This window comes from Eupeodes corollae, chromosome 1, assembly GCF_945859685.1.
Source record: "Eupeodes corollae chromosome 1, idEupCoro1.1, whole genome shotgun sequence".
NCBI classification, from domain to species: Eukaryota; Metazoa; Arthropoda; class Insecta; order Diptera; family Syrphidae; genus Eupeodes; species Eupeodes corollae.
Genome location: NC_079147.1, coordinates 29150095 through 29172974, shown reverse-complemented (window position 1 = coordinate 29172974; position 22880 = coordinate 29150095). Strand labels below are relative to the sequence as shown.

Below are 22880 nucleotides of genomic sequence, written 5' to 3'. Positions count from 1 at the left end.
GCAATTGAGAAGTAAAGTCCTCTCTCGAGCATGTAAAATCACCATCTATAAGACACTCATCATCCCGGTTCTCATTTATGGCGCTGAGGCCTGGACCCTGTCAAAGAAAGATGAGAGCGTCTTAGGATGCTTCGAGAGAAAAATTCTTCGGGCGATTTTTGGTCCCGTACGCATAGATGGAGAATGGAGGAGAAGATATAACGACGAGCTGTACGGGCTGTACAGCGACACTGACCTAGTTAGCAGAATCAAAGTCCAACGGCTTAGATGGCTAGGTCATGTAGAGCGGATGGACATCAACGCTCCAGCCCAGAAGGTCTTCGAATCCAATCCCGAGGGACGGCGCAGTAGAGGAAGACCGCGACTCAGGTGGCGCACCCAGGTGGGAGAGGACCTCAACCAACTTGGCGTGCGAAACTGGAGACAGCTAGCTAGGGACCGAGCTGGCTGGAGACGCTTGTTGGTTGAGGCCCAGGTCCGCCCCGGACTGTAGCGCCACCTTAAGTAAGTATGGTTAGGTAAGGTTAAAGTGGCTGTCCATGATGGAATCGGACACCCTTAGGGAAGTTTAATGGCCCATTGTGATACCACATGAATCTTGAGTCTTCCTTCTAAGCTCAATGGAACCAGTTTAAGTCCGCTAAGAAACGTGATAGTCTGATTATGCTGATATGATTTAGATCGTTAAAGAAGAATTCTCCTAGGTTATTCTTGCGTTTGGCTACAACAGGGAATGTACAGAGAAGGTGAAGAACTGTTTCCTCCTCTTCCTCGTCCATACAGCTTCTGCAAAATTCATTTGAGAATACGCCTAGCCCCGTGGCATGCTTTCTTATTAGACAGTGTCCGGTTATGACACCTAGAGATAGCAAGCACCTTGAACGCTTTAAACCTAGTGTTGGCCAGATGTTTTTCGTGACCTGTTGTTCCACCTAGGGTTTGCCTTCTTCCTAGCGTCTTGCATTACCAACAGTTTACAAACAGCGATTGGTATGCCAGAATTTTGCCAGACGTGGTAGGATGGGCTTCACTGTACCGTGCCTGGCAAGTTCATCGGCATAACAGTTACCTGGTGAATATAAAACTGTTGTACCATCTCCATTAGAGATGATCGACTGTTATAGAGTTCGTAGGAGCAGAGTTCTTTTATCGCCAAAAGTTCCGCTTGGAACACGCTACAATTATTGGGAAGGCAGAATGAGAGACTTAATTTCAGTCATTCAGAGAACACCTCCACCAACCCCTTCTTTTGTTTTTGAACCATCTGTATAAAAATGGATTGAATCGTCTTCCAGGAATTTCCTATCCTCCCAGAAAGGTCTGGAAGTTATAGAAATCTGGAAGATTCTGTCGAATTGAAGTTGGGGGATGGAGTAGTGTGGGTGCTTTGGAATTGATTCTAAATACCTAAGAATTACGGAGGGGCCAATGTTGTTGTTAATCCACTGCGACGAAGCTTTGAGGCTATTTTATATCTTTGCTGAATATATCAAGAGGAGTTAATCTCAGACAGATAGGGTATCCGGATGCCTTTTTGTTAGTGTTTCACGTGTAAAATAACAGCTGATCAAAAACAACTGAGATTTCAAAAAAGGGAGCCAAAGGTATCCAAGAATTTCTGGAGTATGTAGGTATCTGACAGAACAGCTGATTCAACAAACTTAAAAATTGATTTCAGCTTTTTGTATTTGTTGCTAAACGAAAAGACACAAAATGTAAGTTGAAGTTGTATTTGAGGAAGTTCTGTACATAATAGACGATAAAGAAGCTATTTGCCAATTAAGCTAAAAGGAAATTAAACATAGATTACAGATAAAGGTTATCTTTTATTTATTCAATTGTTACGCACCTATCAATTCATCATCGTCCTACGAATCATTTGAATTATCCATTAAATGTTTTATCTTACAACAATTTTGACTTCGAATATTTTTTTGCTTTTTGTGAGCAGCTGAAAGTTGTTTTTGTTTTTCGACAGCTATCTCAAAACAGCTATCCAACTCGTTGAACAAGGTATCTGAAAATCCACCTATCCAACACGAGATTGAACGCAGCCATTAAGTTCACTGGAAATTAAGTCAAGAAAAACATCCTTAACTATCAAGTTAAATCTACTTATGTCAAGATGACAGTTAATCAAGTTTTTTCATTCAACTGAAAGGTGAACTTTATTGCTCTGTGTGATTTTCTGCACAATTCCATTTCATGTTTTGTGTAAAAGAATTTCTTGTCAAATTGGAAAATAAATAAGTAATATTACTTGATAACACAAATGGTAATGGACTTGTAGCTTGACTGGTTAGTGTTTTGTAAACAATAATGTTTTTAGCAATTTTGCACGATTAACTGAAGGTAAAGGTTACTGAAGTCAAGTTCGGAGTTTAAAATAAATGACACTTGAAAACTAACTTCAGTGTTCCCCGCTTAATTGCACTGGCCACTTTGTCAGATTTGCCGGTCAATAATCTTTGTAGTTTAATAAGCGAAATCCCGTTTAATTGACCAACCTGTTCAATTAAGCGAAAACCACTCAATTGAACAAATTAGTCAATTAATAGATAAAATATTGATCGCAATTAAAAATTATTCGCAGCGTTTTTTTAGTAAGCCAAGTTTCTAGTATCCGATTAACTAGCTGCCAAAATATTACCTCTCAATTAACAATTTAAATGGAAATTTGAATGGAAAGTAAGTCAAAAATCAAATCAACTATTAAGTCAAGTCTACTTTTATCAAAATGGTAGTTGATATGATTTATTTATTTTCTCCACAACTTCCTTTAATGCTCTCTGTAAAATGATTCTTTGTCAATTTGGAAAAGAAATAAGTAATATTTCCTATTTTTGAAGTAAAGTTCTGAATTTGAAATTCATGACACTTGAAAAACTAACTAGTTGCTTAGTCAAAATGTACGTTCAAAGAATGAAGTTGACTGCAAATGAAGTCCCTTATGTTGTCTGAACCTGCCCAATTTTAAATTTAAAAAAATATCATGAATGATGTACATACATACATATATTTCATTTATTTTAATATTTTCTGTTAAGTAAATTGAAGCAAATTGAAATAAGATTTGAATGAAAGTGGTTCGTTCGTAGATTGTGTTATTATTAAGTTTAGTTTAGTGTGCACCAGATGGCGCTGTATTTGTGGACCCTCGCTTTTTTCAAAATAACAAACGAATATTTCAGCTTATGTTTAGTTTCAAATTATTGACAACTTATGCGAGTTTGCTTATAAAAACAAATAGTCCGAGAGCCAATAACCGATATATATGACCAAGTTCCTCTCAAGTGATAATTAGTAAAATGCATCAGAAAATCGAACCATAAAGCCTAGTGAACGTTAGCTAAGGCTCGGTGGGGGGATGAGAGGTTGTAACCTCCCACGCTTGAAGAAAAAAAATACATTCACTCATTTCCTCTCGGCTAAAAATTTATCAAGTTATAGCTAACCCAATATCTCAACAACAAAAAAAATCAGCTGGCTATAACATAGTGTATTGTTCGTCAGCTGATGTCTCGATCATGGAAAAAAATAGAAAGGGGACTAATGTACGTTTAGAATAGACGAGCCAACGTAGTCAGACGAAAAGAATATTCTAAAAACATTATTGTTGCATCTGTGAAAAACTATAAAAATGTCTAATACAACGCCATTTTGCGTTTTTTGTAAAAAAACAAAATCTACTTCCAATTTAAAATCGTTCAGTGGAGAAAATCTCATTAAGTGCAGTGCTATATTGAGTGTTCGAAAAAATAATAAACTAAATCATCATTAGAGGATAGAGACAATATTTTTGAGAAAATAGAAGAGTTTGTTTGCCATATGTAGGGATTAAATCGTCTGAAATAGGTTCTTGGATACTGAGACATTCAAGTTACCAAAAAAAGGTATTGATAGCTCTTCTCTACCACCTCGCAAATCAGAGCTATATCAGCAATTTTTAAGAGCATGTTACATTGCTCAAATTTGGTCAAATGCACACTTGAAGGTTCCAACTTTTGATGATCCGGAAGACTATGGTTTTGGAGAAATCGACAATAAATATAATTTCACCTGTTTCTTTGGAAGTCAGTTGCCAACATCGATTGATGAAATAACTATCCAGCCCGAAAAAAGTAACATTTTATTATCAAATTAATGATTTTAAAATACGCATTCTAATTTTTTTTTTGTACAGATGATGACGATGAAAATATTAGAGCAAACAGATCTGACAGCGACTCGGACAATGGATCAGAGAGAGATGATTATGACTCAAGCCAAGAAAAAAGTAGTGCAAAAGTCTAGGTACTTTTGCACTTTACTTGTTTTAAATGCTTAAATTTGTACCGGTCCTGTTGGCTTTGTTTTTTTTTACATGAAGCTTGTAATATGACATGTGTGTGTCAATCAGTACAAAGCGATCAGTCGTGCAGGTTAAGGTTAAAGACATTTTGTTTTTTAAAACCAAAAAAGCGATGTTTGGAAAAGAATTAACGGTAAATGAGCGTCAAATTATTATTTATTGCCATGAGCAAGGTAAAAGTTATGCGGATATTAATAAAATAGTTGGACAACCCAAATATACCATACAAAATGTGATTAACCGTTACAATAAAGAAAACCGAATCGAAAATAAAGTCAGGTCTGGTCGTCCGCGCAAGCTTACAGAAAGAGCTGAACGAAAAATCGAGAGTATAATAAAAAAAGATCCATTCAAAAGTGCTCCAAAGATTGCTACCGATACACAGATTAGTTTAAATAAAACAGTTTCTCCGTGGACAGTTGCAAGATCGCTCCAGAGATCTGGGTTTAAGTCGTGCACACTTCGTAAAAAGCCGTTCGTAAGTGAAATAAATAAAAAGAAAAGACTGGACTTTGCAAGGGATTATAAAAATAAATGACATTAATTTTGGGACAACGTAATATTCTCCGATGAGTCGAAATTCTACATTTTTGGCTCAGATGGGAGGATTAAATTGTGGAGAAAACAAGGCGAAGCCTTGTAATGCTATAGGGGTGTATGTCATCCAGTGGTGTCGCGAATTTAACAATAATTGATGGAATTATGAATAAGGAAGTTTATTTGATCATCTTAAAACAAAACTTACAACAAAGTGCAGAGAAACTTGGGATCGTAGACACATATCACTTCCTACAGGATAACGATTCCAAGCATACGGCTACAAATGTAAAGTTGTGGTTCTCCTACAACAAGACCCAAATGTTAGTTACACCCCCCCCCCCCCCCCCCCAAAATCTTAACCCAATCGAACATTTATGGGATGTCTTAGAGAAACGACTTCGAAAACACAATATAACGAGCAAAATCCACCTTAAAGAGCTCCCGGTATCAGAATGGCAATTAATAGGGTCAGATGTCACGCGAAAACTTGTGAACTCTATGCCAAATCGTTTAAAAGAGGTTATTAGGCTCAAAGGTTTTCCTACAAAATATTAGGTAATTATATTCTTAACAAAAAACATTCGAAACCGAATTAAATTCTTTTGTCCTTCTAGGGTACCAAGACTTTTGCACTTTTGTTGTTAGGGACTAATACTTTTATTTCAACTTTTTTGAGATCCTTGAAGGATATTTTTCTGTTTTTCTTGTGTTAATTTGTTAAATAAACTTAAACTTGAATAAATCAAAACATAAATTGAAAATTTTGTCTTTATATCATTTACACAACTCATTTTTCAAGAATACCCACACGGGTACCAAGACTTTTGCTCGACACTGCATATAAAAGTTTAAAAAATATTGATACGAAATGATTGTTTCACCTCAACACTCATATTGGAGTGCTATGCCGAATAATTAAACAGACGTCATTTCCTCCCGCATGAAAATTTGTGAGCTGATTTTAAATATACTTCTGTGATGAATAAAAAAAAATCAGCTAGCAGTAAGTCGAGGGAAACCTGGTCAGCTGATGCCTTTAAATAGTCAGTAAATGCTTCTGGCTAACTTCTATGTAACGATCTTGAAAGTATCAGCTGACTATTTTTCCACCTAGATACAGCCAGCTGACGTATATATTTATCAATAGTTACAAATAAGCTATCATCAAGTAAATTTTTATTTGAGAGGACATCACTGAAATTGAAGATTTTTTTTCCGTGATCGAGACATCAGCTGACGAACAATACATTATGTTATAGCCAGCTGATTTTTTTTTGTTGAGATATTGGGTTAGCTTTAACTTGATAAATTTTTAGCCGAGAGGAAATGAGTGAATGCATTTTTTTTTTCTTCAAGCGTGGGAGGTTACAACCGCTCATCCCCCCCACTGCGCATATCACCAATTATCTATCGAGAAGAAATAATTAACCAAATTTTCACCTGGCTCTCGGACTAAAAGCTATAAGATCTGAATGAAAGGGGCTCGTTCTTAGATTATGTTATTACTGAGTTTATATCTTTGCGTGAAACAGGTGGCGCTATATTTGTGGACACTTACTTTTTGCAAAATAACAAACGAATATTTCAGCTTATGTTGTACAATTAGAGAACTCAAAGATCGATTATATGCTAAGTCACGTTGAAAACATACATAAATGAGAAATAAGACTTGAATTTTCTTATCTCTAAATCTTTTAAAGCCATTCCAAGGTACTTTTAAGGTTTTTTTTTTCTGAAAGGTAGTCGTACTACAGATGATACAGACCAATCACAAAATTGTGTAGGAATATAAACAATTTAAAAACATCACAAAAAGTGGAGCAAATAGTAAAAGTTGTAAGCTTTTACGGAATAAAACTAAATAAGTCCGATATTACACGACGCATATTTTGTCTCACATGGATCAAGAGCGAAAGAGAGAGAGAGGAAGAAAGAAAAAATAAACAGGAGTAGATGTTTTTGACTGGGTTTTTTTGACGTTTCTATTAATGCTAATTCGTTGTTTTCGAATATTTTCTCATAATTAAAATGTATTGAAATTCGGTAAAAATGTTTTCAATTTCCCTTATATTTTATTTTACATTGGTTATTCGCTCAATTATATCGCCTAACTTTAACGGAGTAAGCAACTTTGAAACTGAAGGGATATACATAGGTACAAAGAAAAAAATGCACTACAAAGCTTAGTGGGCATCAGAGTTCTTAAAAGTTACCGATTAAGTTGGAATTCGTGATACCCTTGAATAACTAATTTTATTATGCCATCTCTTGTTTGTAGGTCTCAAGTTTTTGAAACAAAAAAAAGGACATCTATTAGTTAAAAAAAAAAACAAAGTCCCTTAGCATACTAGATATTGACTACTAGTCGATTGATATTCCCATATAAAATACACCTGGTGATTCCACGTATCTAGCTACACATTGTCCTATTGTAGGTTTCAAAAATAATAATTAATTTTAAAACACCATCTCCAGCTCTCAAGCATCAACAAACTATTATAATAAAGTTTGGTTAAAAAAAAATGATCTCCATATTTCCGCTGAACCTACACTAGGGCTAGTAGCGAAGAGACGACATCAACGCGAAGTTGGTGTTCATACAAGTTTTAACAGCCCGAATTCACTTCAAAAATGGCGAAAACATAAATTGCCCACCTAGATTTTGTGATTTAGCAAAAGGAAGGTATGGCGACCATTTTTAATAAAAAGAAAACTAGTGTGCGCGAGATAAAATGACGCCTCGAAAGAGTCCAATGTGAACGCATTCATCTGTTCTAGCATTCAATTTAATGAACTTATAAATACCCTATTCTAGTTAATTGAAATACAGTTGAGATTCTTTTCTTTCTATAACTAATCAAAAGCTTCAGGAAATTTCAAACTACTGCGAAACTGAAAAAATGCCGAAATTTTGAAATTTCCCAAGAAATTGGTCATTTAGCTCAGACAATTTAAGAGTTGTGATCTGTCTTTGTAGAGTTGTTTTACGGGTTAAAAATTGAATTTATTCAAACGACATGTATCATAAATTGGCTCCACCTAGACATTTGGATATCTAGAAAATTAGTATTATTCTACCAACTTTAACTAAACTTGAGTTTCTCCAGTTTCAATAACTATATGATCTTCTAGATTCTAGAACATCAATTTTGTATCGTGATCGTTAAATAAGCTTACATTTGTGCTAAGGTTTTATCCATCGAAAGCGAACAAAACACACTACAACTGAAAACCATGCATAAAGTGGTTCACCGCTAGGGGGATATACATTTTGCTTATAAATACATTTTCCTGCTGTTAAACTCGATCTGTGAAGTTTTAAAGTGACATATTTTTACAGCCTGAGATCCAATTAGCGCTCTCTATCTTAGCGCTGTAGTGCGCAGTTTTGATACCAAAAATTCGTTTGACTTTTGATTGAAAGGGATAGATTTATAGAGAAGCTTCATAGCGATTATGTTAGAGCCATTTTTTTGCATTGAGAAAAAAGATTAGATTAAAGCAGAACATTTGCAGAGGAAATGGATTATCGTTTCACTTTCTCTTTAGTCACTACAACTACGGCAAAAGGTGTTGTAAAAGATACCCAACTTCTCTGCATGAACTCTTATAGGCCAATGTCCGGTACAGACCGCAACAATCCTGGCTATGTCTTGCCTTGGCCTGCATAGTTCGTTTGTACGGGTTTTGTTATAGGTGGACCATATCTTCCTAGATATAATGCAGTTGGGTAAATTGCTCCACCTTCGGTTTGATTCAGTTTGGTAGATAGAAAAGATTTTACCCTTCACCAAGAGGAATGTTAACTATTTCCGCAAGTGAGCTATGAAGGGCCGATCCTTGCCTGGCTAGCTCGTCAGCCCGTTCATTTCCCATGATACCACTATGACCCGGAACCCAGATCAGGGTGACACTGAGGTTAATATTCAGGCTCGCAAGCTCATCGCGACATTGCTGGACCAATTTATATGAGGATATGGCCGAGTTAATGGCTTTGACAGCTGCCTGACTGTCTGTAAAGATATTCGCATTTCGGTTTTGGTTTGGGTTTTGTTTAAGTATCTTACATGCCTCCCTTATTGCCAGCAGTTCAGTCTAAAAAACGCTAGCAAAGTCAGGAAGCCTAAAGGATTTGGCTACATTTAGGGACTCAGAAAAGATCCCAGAACCAACTCCGCACTCCATCTTTGAGCCGTCAGTAAAGATGATTGTGTCGAAACCTATCGACACGATGTCATCCTCCCAATCTTCTCTGGATGGGAAAATAACCTTAAAACCCTTACTAAGGCTCAAAGTAGGAGTGCAGTAGTCAGTGTCAACCAAGATAATATCTGAGGGAATCAATTTCGTGGTGTTGTTGTGACCATAAGGTTTTGACAACAGCTGTTGGATTCCTTCAGCCTAATATCGCTGCAGGAAACTATGTATTTAATAAAAAGGTCGATTGGTAGAAGATCCAAAATAACGTTTAAGGCGTCCGTTGGGCAAGTACGCATGGCCCCTGTGGTGCCCACGCAAGCTGTTCTCTGAACCTTCTTTAGCTTATCAATATTATAGGCTTTGCTAAGAGCAGGCCACCACACAATCGAACCATATGTTAAGATTGGACGTACTACGGCTGTGTACGTCCATACAATCATCTTCGACTGAAGTCCCCACTTTTTGCCGAAAGTTTTGCTACAGGCGTAGAAGGCAACACAGGCCTTCTTAGCCCGTACTTTAATATTTAGTTTCCAGTTTAGTTTAGAGTCAAGTATAACTCCCAAATATTTTGAACTGGAAGACAATGATAGGATTTGACCGTTGAGGTAAAGAGCAACAGTTCAGTTTTACTTTGGTTAACTCCTAGTCCACAATTCGGGGCCTAGTTGCTAACTTTCTTCAAAGCTGACTCCGTGATTTCACTAATCACAGAGGTGTACTTTTCTGACACCAATAGCACCAAATCATCCGCATAGGCTACCGCCTTCACTCCCCATCTCTGTATTTTAACGAGAATTGTATCCATGACCAGAAGCAAGCTTGAAGCTCGCCTCAATTCTTTATATACCTGAATCGAGTTGAGATTTATCTATTCTAAACTGAGATAAACCTTTTTTGGAAACATAGCAAAACATAAATCTCTTTTCTATTGTTTTTTCTTGCAAAATAAGCCCAGTTAGTCCATTTTCACTAACAAAACTAAATAATATCAACAGTAATAGATTCGTTTTTTCCGCAATGGGAAACACACATGATTCCAAATGCAGAACTACTCAACGAACACAGCCATCGAGATACAAATGCAATATCAATCGTACCAACATTTGAGAACGAAATCACATAAGATCCATTACAGGATGGTATAAATGTCAAAAACCTATCCATAGTGAGATTCTACTCTAACTTTTATCGGTGTTATTCTCACTATGGATATTGTTTTTGTTATTCGTGTAAAATCCTACTTTACTATGGATAGATCTCCCAACAAAACACGGGTTATGTCAAATTAAATAAATATGCAGCTGTATGCATCGATAGCTAAATATCTAACTTAAATATTCAAGATATTGGTCGTTAGCGTAATCCATTCAGCATCGTCATTTTCGACTAAGTAAGCTCCAAAAAGGAGTAAAAGTCCGTTGAGAACTAGTTGTAGTGACTTACAACTCTCAACCATTCATGTGTACAAGTACTGTTGTCAGGGATATGTCCCCTCCATATAGTTTTAAACCGAATCGGAACGGATAATTTAAGAAAGCACTTTTAATGACAACACTTACTCTTGGAGCATTTGTTAATTCCTCGCAAGAGACATTGCCCGAGAAAAAACTTTAGTCACTGTCCCAAACCCTTTGGCATGACAGTCCAACGCACTAACCATCATGTAACACGTACTACAGAAAAATAGAATGAAATGTTTCATCGAACAAAAATAAATAATTATGACAATAAACTGACATTTAATACTTATTAGAACAAACTGTTTGTTCCAAATTGTTCAAGAATCGTTTAAAGCGAATTCATGAAATAATAAAATGAAAAATCCCAATTGAAACTGAAATTATATTTTTTTATCAGTTCATAACTTCACAAATTTAATTATCTTCAAAATGTTTGAATTTACAAAATGAACGAAAAACAGAACTTATCATATCAAAACTATTATACAAAGTGGCATCACTGATATGAGGGTCATCACTTGAAAAGAAATCAAACAGTTCTTAGTTTGACAATTGCGCGCAATTTGAATTTTTGACACTTGCATTTTTCCTCAACCAACTACTTTTACACATATTTTATAAAATCCCCGCTCGAATAGTTTAAGCTAGTTAACTTTTTTTTAATGATTTCTATTAATAAATAAATTAATAACAAAATGAACAGAGTTGTGTCGTTTTTCGAAAAACAACAAGGCATATGTAAGTAAAGTAAATTCCAGAAAATATCTTGGAGTAACCAAGAAAAGTCATCTTAAATTGTTGTTTACTGCAACTACTTGGCAAAACTTGGAATTGCGCCAAAAAAAACAATTGCCATAAAATTTGTCAATGACTTAATTATGTTAAATTCCTCATTTATCCATAATTCCATTACTACTTATTAATCTACAATCGTTTAATCAAACTTTCAGCTAACGATTTTACTTATGACTTCGCTCTCCGCCGTTTGTGCGTTGCCAAAGAGGACAGCTGGAGGGGTATAACCCCAAGTACCTATAGTTCAGACTATAATCCAGAGCCACCATTGTTTTCGGCGAAATTTGCCAATTGTGAAAATTATAAACACATCCTGGCAATAGCCAATGAAGACGGAAAGGTAAGTCTTGCAATAACTTTTGCTTTGAAAGCTATTCATGCCTTCATCTCCTTCTAGATTGCGTTGCAGGATACAACCATCAGAAACACAGACTGCGAAGAGAAAGCCCTAAATGCCCCTCAATGCCATTTCAATGCGGTTTTCGATCTGGAATGGTCACCCGGAGAAATGAAGTTTGTTTCGGCTTCAGGCGATCACACAGCACGTCTTTGGGAAGTTGCGGGACCTGATATTCGAGAATGTCGGTCGTTTAATGGCCACACGCGTTCTGTCAAAACCGCTGCATTTCGCAAAAGAGACTCGTCAGTGTTTGCCACTGGCGGACGAGATGGAGCTATTTTGATTTGGGACACGAGGGCAAATTTGAATTTAGACTTGACTCCGAGGGCGGATAACTGCATTTACAGCGGTCATTCAGGCGGGCCTGGTACGCCTGTTTCACAAAAGAAAAAGACTAGGACGCCCAAGCTTGGACACAATGCTACTTCGAGTAGTATCACAGGTTTAGTTTTCCAGGTAAGTTTTTCTAAAGTGAATTAGTTGATAATCTTCTTTTGTTTTGTTTGTAGAGTTCCTTCCTACCTTCGTTTAAAATAATCATTTTTGTTTTGTATTTCAGGACAGTAACACATTGATTTCATGTGGAGCTGGAGACGGCGTCATTAAGGTTTGGGATCTACGACGGAACTATACATGTTACAAAAAAGAGCCTTTGCCGAAATACAGCTTGCCATATGCAGGCTCCTCAACATTTAAGGGCTTTACAAATCTAATTATTGACGAAGCTGGCGCCAAACTCTATGCCAATTGCACCGACAACTCCATCTACTGCTACAATCTGTTTTCATATTCAACAAAGCCACTTCAAGTGTATCATGGCCTTCGGAATAGTACGTTCTTCATAAAGTCTTGCCTTAGCCCCGATGGCAAGTATTTGATAAGTGGCAGTAGCGATGAGAAAGCTTATATTTGGAATCTTAAGCGATCAGAGCCACTGGTGGCTCTTGCTGGACACACCGTAGAGGTGACGTGTGTAGCTTGGGGAGCGTATGGTGATATGCCGATTGTAACGTGCAGTGATGATGCTCGTCATAAGATTTGGCGAATAGGACCCGAAGCAATAGACCAAGCGAATGAAACACTCTACCGTGGACATGCTGAGCTTTGTCAATCGGATGAAAACCGAGTCGCCAAGTCCGGAATGAACACACAACCCAATTTAAAGGAGCTGGAATGTACTCCAAGATCGCTAAAACGGATTGTGGAACAAAATGAAAAGACGCCCAGTACCGAGGAGAAAGTACCATCGAAGAGATCCTTTGCGGATATGTTGGGCGAGAGTTCTTGCTACGAGAACGGAGGCAGTGAACAGAAGCGACAAAAGCTAATCGAGTCTAGGGGAAGGAGATTGTTCAGTCCCACAGGACCATGCACATCGAAACTTTGTGCTATTTCAGAGGAAATGCCCACTGCCCACGAACCAATTATCAGTTCCATTGCCGATAATCCAGAAGACAGTAATCAAGAAAACAAATACAATAGAAATGCGAATGACTCCTCAGCCGCCACCGCAAACGCTGTTCTCCCTTCCACGAGTGCCTTTGCTTTAGCCAAGTTAAAACTGCTCTCGCCACTGAGCGAGCGAATTCTATCGAATGGCAATGCATCCACATCGGGAGCGACTCCATCGCCTCCGGCATCCAATTCAGCCTTTTCATCTGTGATCTTCTCCCCCACTTCAAACCTGCCCAACTATGTTGTCGACGGTGATGCCCCACATCTGGGCATAATGTCACCCAAAAGAAAACTCAAAGACAAAGTCGATTGGCTGACCAAAATTCGAAAGCAAAAACTAATGACTGGTCGCAGTACAATACTGTCGGATAAAATTCAGGACGAAAGACAAGCGAATAGGGACGATAGCTCTGCAAGCAACCCTCCTAGCCAATGTCTTTCGTCGCCTCGATTACAGAGTCTTCGAGCTGTCGAAGGAAGTTCTAGGCTACAGAACTCGGTGTCTCGGAGACGAACCTCACACTCGGGCACAAACAATGCCGACCATTTAATGTCCCCGTCATCGTCGTCGTCACATTCAAACTCCCATCACCCGCAGCATCATACACAAAGAACGCCAACGTCTAGTCGACGGAATAGTGAAACTTCAATTCTAAGGTTTTTCTCAACCCAACATCGTTCAAGTTCACAAGATCAAATGCATCAGATGCACCATCTGCAGCAACACAAAGAAGAAGAAGAAGAAGACGAACAACAGAGGCCTTTGTCAGAGTTACAGTTACAGTCACAGTCACTGACACAGTCACAGTCACAAACAGCGACAACACTTCAGCAAACGACTGCATCATGCGCTGCTGACTAAAATTGTTATCGTTGTTGTTCGGTTTGGTTTATTATGTATTAAATTTAATTAATCATTTATTCGTTGTAATAAATATCTATTTTATTAATTAATTTAGTTAATTATTTGTCTTATCAACGAATAACCCTTTATTTGTTAGCTAAGGGGAAGGGTTTAAAATGATGTACTTTTTCACCTAAAACTAAATTAAGTGGCGCCAATTGACTTACATTTCTCAATCATTTATGTGTGCCAGATGCATCTAGTGATCAAAAATCAATGTGGAGAACAATTAAAACTCTGGTCTTAAAAAAAAATCTATGAAGTTGCGTTCAATAACAGTTTAGAAAATAATAATAAACTAATAGCAAACAAGTTCAATTCTTTTTTCATAGAAAGTATAAACAATATTAGTGATTCAATTCCGGTTAACAATTATTCCATTCATCTAAGTCTCATTTCAAACACCCAAAGTGTATTTTAACTTGACACCATACATTTTCTTGAACTAAATTCAACACTTTGACATCCACAAAGGAACTTGGAGTTCTTCAGATCAATCTACCGTCAACCAGATTGACCATATTGCCATCGACAACAGACACGCTTCCAGCATCATGGATGTAGGAACTTTTCGAGGAGCTAACATAGACTCGGACCACTACCTCGTTGTAGCCAAGGTAGCACTTCGGGTTTAAAGACCCAAGGCAAAACAGGGAGGTGCTGGGAGAAGGTACAACGTCGAACGGCTACAATCGCAAGAGATTCCGACTGAGTTATAAGTAATCTCTCTCGAAGTTCTTTGCCGCCAACACAATGTATCGAAAACCAGTGGCAATATTTTCAAGATGCAATCAGAGAAGCCGCCTCTGATGTGCTGGGTTTCAAGAAACCACCAACAGGAAACACCTGGTTTGAGCCGATCATGAGCTCTATAAGCAGAAGAGGCGGGACGAACATCGACTTCTCAGAAGGAAAAAGAGAGGGCATGAGAAGCGTGCGGTCGAATATGTTGAGAGGTTTAGAAGCAGGAATGAAGTTCGAAGTTTAATGAACAGGTGAAACGAAATTTACAGGTACATAAACCTAGAACCGAAGGCTGCAAAGACGAAACTGGAAACATCATAGTGGAACCGCAGTCAATGCTGAGGATATGGAAGGACCACTTCTGCAGACTGTATAACGGCGACGACGAACCGAATACCGCTGTCAGGTAGGATGATCCATTCAACATAGACGACGAAATCCAACAATCACGTCCTCCCAGCTTAGACGAAGTAAAGATTGTCATATCTAAGCTGAAGTCTAATAAACACGCTGGAGAAGATGCCTTGAATGCCAAGCTCTTTAAAGCAGCTGTAGATAAGTTGGTTAGGAGCATGCACCAACTTATCTGTAAAATATGGTCGGAAGAAAGCATGTCCGATGAATGGAACTTCAGTATTGTTTGTCCGATCCTGAAAAAAAGAGACCTTCTAAACTGCACCAACTGTAGAGGAAACAGTCTACTTAACATCGCCTAGAAAATCTTCTCTGCCATAATATGTGAACGTCTAAAGCCCATCGTCAACAACCTATAGGTCCTTATCAGTGTGGTTTTAGACCAGGAAAGTCCACAGGTGATCAAATATTCACATTACGGCAGATCCTGGAAAAAACTCAAGAGCACCAAATCGACACCCACCATCTTTTCATCGATTTCAAGGCCGCATATGACAACATCTACAGGGACGAGCTGTATAGAGCCATGTCTAGTTTTATAGCATCCCTGCCAAAACTCGTCCGTTTGTACAGGTTGACCATGGAGAATTCACGCTGCTCCATAAAGGTTGGAAACAACTTAACAGAACCTTTCGATGTCAAAAAAGTTTTTAGACAAGGTAATGCGCTGTCAAGCGATTTTTTTAACACCGTACTTGAAAGAATAGTGCAGAGCTCCCACGTCAACACTTGAGGCAGTACCTTTCAAGAGTCTTTCAAATAACTAGCATATGCTGATGACAATGACATTGACATAATAGGCGTGTACCATCAACTGAGCGCTCCGAGCTCTCAACTATTTTTTTAATGATACAAAAAATCTCAGCTAAACACTGAGATTTTTTGCGGAGATTTCTGAACCAACAAAATTCATGGATTCATTTCTCAATTTGCTTGCTCACCCAAAACATCTGTTCAGTTGTCATTTGTCTGGTGTGGCGCGTAATTTAAATAATTTTTAAGAAAAGAAATAAAATTTAAACATTTTTATAAATTAATTAACATCAGTGAAGAAGTTCAGTAAATTTTTTAGGTCGACGGGGTGCAATATCTTTTGATCGATACAGCCGAAAATATAGATGTATTGAGAACGAAAAGCAAATGTTTTTTTTAACTAACTATCTATCTAATACGTTTTTCTTTCTATTTAAGAGTGAGACCCCGTAAGACTACATCGGCTCATCAATGAAAATGTCAACTCCAAACTGCAACACCACCAACCATCAACCAGTTCACCACAACCCCACTCCAATCTGCGACACCACCAACCATCAACCACTTCACCACAACCCTATGAGATTGTATATTCTCAAGAGCTGAAGGAAGAACGCATTCAAATTTCATTGAAAGATCTTTGAAAGAAGCTCATAACTAGACATTGGCAACAAATGGAAATTCAAAATAAAAAGGATCAATTTGGAAATATCAGCAAGTTAGGTTAGGTTAGGTTATAGTGGCTGTCCAAGATGGAACGGACACACTTAGGCCAGTTTAATGGCCCATTGTGATACCACATGAATCTTGAGGCTTCCTACTAAGCTCAATGGAACCAGTTAGAGTCCCTTACGAAACGTGAGAGGCTGATTATCCCGATATGATTTAGATCGTTTAGATCGTTAAAGAAGAATTCTCCTAGGTAATTCTTGCGTTTTCGAGCTAGAGCAGGGCATGTGCAGAGAAGATGAAGAACCGTTTCTTCCTCGTCCATACAGCTTCTGCAAAAGTCATTTGAGAATACGCCTAGTCTCATGGCGTGCTTTCCTATTAGACAGTGTCCGGTTATGACACCTATTATCGAGCTTATATGCGATCTGCTTAGAGAGAGCAAGCACCTTGAACGTTTTAAATCCAGTGTTGGCCAGATGTTTTTTGTGGCTTGACACGTGGTGATGTTGGTCCACCTGGTGCCTGCCCTCCTCACAGCGTCTTGCATTAGTAGCAGTTTACAAGTAGCGATTGGTATGCCAGTACTTGTCAAACGTGGTAGGATGGGTTGTACTGTACCGTTCCTGGCGAGTTCATCTGCCTTACAGTTACCTGGAATGTCTCTATGGCCCGGCACCCAGCAAAGGTGAATATTAAACTGTTGCGCCATCTCCATTAGAGATGATCGACAGTTATGGACTGTTATAGAGTTTGTAGAGACTGAGTCCAGAGATTTGATAGCGGCCTGGCTGTCGGAGAAAATACGGATATCAGATGTTGATATCACGTTTTCTTTGAGCCAAGACAAGACTTCCTTAATCGCCAAAAGTTCCGCCTGGAACACGCTACAATGATTGGGAAGGCGGAATGAGAGACTTAATTTCAGTCGTTCAGAGTACACACCACCACCAACCCCTTCTTTGGTCTTTGAGCCATCTGTGTAAAAGTGGATTGACTCATCCTTTAAGAATGTCCTATCCTCCCAAAAAGATCTGGTAGGTATAGAAATCTGGAAATTCCTATCGAATTGTAGTTGGGGGATGGTGTAGTCTGTGTGCTTTGGAATTGATTCTAAGTACCTTAGAATTACGGAGTGGCCAATGTTGTTGTTAGTCCAGCAAGTACAAAGCCCTTTTTTGGTTTCCAAAGGTTTTGCCCAACGGATTGTTTTGACTATACCGAAACATATGCACCTGTAGCAAAACTAACGACTGTACCTACGAGTACTTTTAGCTGTAGCATAAGTACATTGATCAGATGGACGAGTTGACATTCTTGAATGGCAACATAAATGAAGAAGTCTATAGAAAGCCGGAAGATTTTGAAACAGGCAATACCGTTTGCAAATTAAATAAATCGTTGTATGGTTTGAAACAAGCTTCAAGAATGTGGAACGAGCGATTTCATAAACTTATTATAAATAAAGAAAGAAAATCAATTGATTTGTGTCGATGACCTATTAATCGTTGGAAAAGACTTGGAAGAAATAGACAACGTAAAGAAAGTTCTATCCCCGGAATTTCAAAAGAAAGACACGAATGACTTTCAACATTTACTTGGCATACACATCAAACGAAGTGCAAGCAAAAGGTGTATTTAAGGAACTTGTTTACAAGATTTGAAATGCAAGATGTCAAGGAAATGTATACTCCAATGGAATACAATTTGCAAATCCCCAAAGGTGACAAAATAGACACCCTTACAGAGAACTCATTGGCTGTATATGTGATGATGTCTTGTCGTCCAGACTTGAGTGAATCGGTGAATTATTTCAGTCGCTATTAAAGCTGTTACAGAGAAACTCACTGGAAGCATTTGAAATGCGTTTTAAGTAATATATAGAAAACCATAGACTTTGAGCTGGTGTATTCGAAGACTGACTGCAAGGTTACGCAGATGCTGATTGGGGAAAAGACACAAATGACCGAAGATCTATCCCAGGGTATGTGTTCAAAGTTTTTAATTGTACAGTTTATTGGTGTTGCAGAAACAATAGTCAGTTGGCTTGTCTTCAACGGAAGCTGAATTTGTAGCTTTATGTAATGCTGCATGCGAAGGAATCTGGCTAAAAGAACTACTTGGTGATGTTGGTATAAAAGTAGACACCGTTCACATATTCAAAGATAATCAAGCATGCATCAAAAATGCAGAAGAACCAAGAGAGCACTAACGAATGAAGCATATTAAAAAATTATTAAACTATAATTTATACCTTCGAAGAATCAGATACCAGTTATGATGACAAAGGCTTTACCTAAAGCTCAATTTACTGAATTACGAAAACATTTATCATCAAGCTGAGGAAGAGTGTTTTATTATTACACTTGATATAAATTACTTTATCATATTCAATCAAAAATATCGTACAACCTATATTTTTAATATTATGAATTACTTCTGAAATCATTCTACTGCTCTGCTGTTGTTTTTCATCCAACAATAAATTGTTCATACTATTTTTCTCTTACATGTACTTAAATTGTTTCAATTGTATCTTGGGTAGTTAACAATTTTTTATGTAGCATCCCTTTTTTTGGCAAAAATCAAATGCAGATTAGTTAACATTAATCTTAACTTTAAAAAAATATTTTGATAGAATAACAAAAATTTGCTTAGCGAACAAGAAGCAACAGTGGTTCTTTAAACATAGTTAAAAAGATGTGTTAATAATAATAAATAAAAAACTTTATTTTAACATGTCATCAACAACTATAAGCAAGATGTTCTAAATCTTCTGGATGAACTTTCAAGTAAATATAAATAAAATACAAAGTTTATCACATGATTCGCAACAAATTTTATTTTGACATATGTAAGGGCAAAATATGTAAATACCATAGCGTGAAAAAATTGTGATAGCTATATTTATACAAAAATATTAAATGGTTTTATTTATTGCATACAAAAATATTTCCTTGAGTTTAAATTGAATTCAAAAGGACTATGTATTATGGAAGTGAATCCTTGATTGATTAAGGCATCTTTGATACAATATTACCTAATTATATTTTCCAAATCAGCATCACTTAAATACGTCAATATGAGCTCAGAGCAATCAATTGGCAACTTTAAATAACATTTGAAAAACATATGTCCCTGTTCAAGCAATAAACGCCTTCTATAACCATTCTTGAAGTTTCGTTCAATAAAAGGAGTATATATAACGAACTTTGTTTTATAGTTTTCTGAATTAAAATATTGTATTACGTCTGCATTTCTTGCATAGTTTGCCAATGAATGGATATTTTTCGTCAAAATATCGTACAAACTTATTTTATTATTTGCAATTTTCTCTTGCTTTATTTTATTTATTTCACTTTCACAATCAAAAAAGAAATCGTCAAATTCCTCATTGTAACTCAGAAAATTAATATTTCTTTTTGAAACATATAAACCCGCAATTCTTAACTTTATTGTGTGTTTTTTTAGAACATTGATGATTGCGAAGTTTTTAGTATTATAACAATATCTATCAACATAATAATCATTGTCTTCGTCGTCGCTAATATACATTTGTGGGGTTCTAACATTTTGCGAAATTTCAAATAGTGTGTAATTATCGTTAAGCACAACATTAATATCGGATCCAAAGTCGAGCAGTAGTTTTACAATCGAGGAGTGACATGATTTAACGGCCAAAACAAGAGGTGTTCTACCCTCGTTGTCCTTCAAATCACTATGAGACATGTTTTGCAAGAGAAGCGAAGCTATTTCGTCATTGGGATTACATGAAGCATAGTGAAGTGGCGTTTGACCCTCAGAGTTTGTGAAATACACGTCAGCATCGTTTTCAAGTAATACCTTCAACGCATCTGTATGACTTGTCCTTGCTAAAATATGGAGAACTGAATCGCCATTATTTCGCTTTAAATTAACGGAAGCCCCATTTGCTATGAGCATTTTCATAATTGAAGCATTACCCCTCTTTGCAGCAATCATCAATGGTGAAACATCTCCGACAAGACAATTAACATTTGCTTTGTATTCTAAAAGTACTTCAACGACATCTGGGTTGGTTTGAGAACATGCAATATGAAGTGCAGTTAGGTTTTTGTCTTTCGTCTTAGCATCAACATTTGCACCCATGCTAAGGAGCATTTTGGCTATTTCGGCCTTCGTTGCGAAATTATTAACACTGTAGCTCAGCTCTATTAAGCTCAAAAATAGATTCTGTGAAGCATTCAAGTGCAATGCTGTCCTTCCGTGCTCATCAATGGCGTCAATATCAGCTTTATTTTGAAGCAGAATCTCAACTAAATCCTTACAAATATTTTTGGTAGCAATCCTAAGCAGCTCCGGACTTTTTTGAACACTAGCTCCGTGCGATAGCAGCAATTTAGTCATAACCACATCTGAATTCTTAACTGAATAATATAAAGCGCGTTTCCCCAATTTGTCTGTTGCATCAACATTAAATCCATGGGTAAGAAATAGTTCTACTATCTCAACATTTTTACATTGTACAGCAATGTGTAGGAAGTTACAATTGGCATCCTCATAACATAACAAATGAAGTCCATGATCAAAAATATGTTGTAAAATGTTAATATATGAAGCTTTGATGGCTCTTGGAATTAAATCTACAACATCATTCTGATCAACAGAAAAGCCGTATTTCATAAGGTCTTGAACAATTTCCAAATAGTTATCTTCCAATTTGTTTGCTGCAATTGCAAGTACACTTTTGTTGCTCGCATTATTTTTATCTGGGCTGTATTTAAGAACTTCTTTGACTATTAAGGATAATCCTTTTGAAACAGCTAAGCTAAGTATAGTTTCTTGGGTTTTGAATTCGAAATTGATGTCGGCGCCATAATTCATCAATAACTTAGCCGCTTCGGTCTGAGATGCGTGTACAGCCAGGTAAAGTGGAGTTAACATATCTTTGCAACGAGCATTGACATCGGCATTGCTTCTCAACAGCACTTTCATTGTTTCAACATGACCACGTTTAGATGCTAAGTGCAATGCAGTTTGTCCTTCTGTTGATACAGCATTCACGTTTGCTCCATGTTTTAAAAGCAGTTCAACAACCGAGGAGTTTTCAACATATTGTGCTGCACTGAGAAGAGGAGTAAATTGTTGATTTGAATAATCAGTACAATTTGCAGAAACACCGAGTTGCAATAGTTTTTCAGTAATTTGTCTGTTTTGTACTGCCAGATGAATACAGGAAGCACTCACGTATGCTCCTCTATCAAAAAGAATATCAATTATTTTTTCGTTGCCTATGGTGATAGCTAACATTAGGGGAGTCACACGTCTTTCATTTGCTAAATTAATGTCAGCATTATAATTTAGAAGCAATTCAACAGTTTCTATATCACCACGTCCAACAGCATAGTGTAGTGGAGTATGTGAAGGATGTGTTTCGTTTCTTTTGCTGTTGGCCTTTGCACCGTTTACTAAAAGCAATTCAGTTATTTTTCGGCACCTTGAACCTGAACTTACAGATTTACGAAGAAGAACATATCCATTTGCTTCGGATGCACCGATGCCATATTGATTTAATAAATCCCTTACAGTTTCCACTTTTCCGTACTCAACAGCTTGTAACAGTTTCCTGTTTATTTCATTCATTGTTGGTGTCTAATTAAGATATAAAGTTTACAGCAATGGGGTTTTGAGTTTAACCAGTTCGTCATTCGCTTAAACCTCTGCACTGTGAATGGTAGCTCTTAAAATATAAATATGGAAAGGCCTTGTTTAAATTCACGTACCTTTAGGTTCTGCTTAAGGGCCACTGCAGCTATTAACGCTTTTAGATCCTCTTCCTCTTATATTCCTCGAAAGCCAACTACAATACAATATAGACTTATGTATATGTACTTAGGAATTTAATGAATACCTACTATGTTTTTGATCAAAAACACTTTATTTATTCATATAGTGTTTTGGTCATGTTGATTACTTTCCTGCAGAGTTTTCGATTGTTGATGGTTCTTGAGGCTTGACAGTTCCAGAATCAAGAAGTGCTAATCAGGGATGAAAAATTCGATACAAGTGTACCGAATTTGATACAATTAGTTCAATTTGGTTGGGGTTTTGAGAGAGAGAGTCAAAGTGATCGGTCGCAAAATTATATACGGAAATTAAAATTAAATTATTACCAAAAAGCTAAATAGAAAATAAACGAAGCTTAACTTGTGT

General features: G+C 37.1%; 2 protein-coding genes across 3 annotated transcripts; one reads left to right on the top strand and one right to left on the bottom strand.

Moving 5' to 3' along the window:
• Positions 1-11130: 11130 nt before the first annotated feature.
• On the top strand, positions 11131-14154 carry LOC129940504 (protein lethal(2)denticleless). Its single transcript, XM_056048859.1, has 4 exons — positions 11131-11292; positions 11505-11689; positions 11747-12205; positions 12309-14154. Exons 1-4 carry the CDS (start codon positions 11250-11252, stop codon positions 14064-14066), a joined length of 2445 nt encoding a protein of 814 aa, XP_055904834.1. The 5' UTR covers positions 11131-11249; the 3' UTR covers positions 14067-14154.
• A 5348-nt stretch (positions 14155-19502) lies between these two features.
• On the bottom strand, positions 19503-22704 carry LOC129941245 (ankyrin-1-like). Of its 2 annotated transcripts, none has more exons than XM_056049829.1 (3): positions 22583-22704; positions 22451-22527; positions 19503-22392 (listed from the first exon to the last, which is right to left on the bottom strand). In XM_056049829.1, the coding sequence occupies exon 3, from the start codon at positions 22308-22310 to the stop codon at positions 19725-19727; it is 2586 nt and encodes an 861-aa protein (XP_055905804.1). In that variant the 5' UTR covers positions 22311-22392; positions 22451-22527; positions 22583-22704; the 3' UTR covers positions 19503-19724. The 2 variants fall into 2 exon arrangements, with proteins under 2 accessions (XP_055905804.1, XP_055905805.1); XM_056049830.1 differs by having other exon boundaries at positions 19503-22387.
• Positions 22705-22880: the final 176 nt, after the last annotated feature.

Excerpts from the sequence above, each read along its gene's own strand:
- LOC129941245 (XM_056049829.1), bottom strand. The coding sequence starts at position 22,310 with ATGAATGAAATAAACAGGAAACTGTTACAAGCTGTTGAGTACGGAAAA.
- LOC129940504 (XM_056048859.1), top strand. The coding sequence starts at position 11,250 with ATGAACAGAGTTGTGTCGTTTTTCGAAAAACAACAAGGCATAT. Across the intron at positions 11,690-11,746 it reads TAGCCAATGAAGACGGAAAG|ATTGCGTTGCAGGATACAAC; the intron begins GTAAGTCTTGCA and ends ATCTCCTTCTAG. Across the intron at positions 12,206-12,308 it reads TCACAGGTTTAGTTTTCCAG|GACAGTAACACATTGATTTC; the intron begins GTAAGTTTTTCT and ends TTTGTATTTCAG.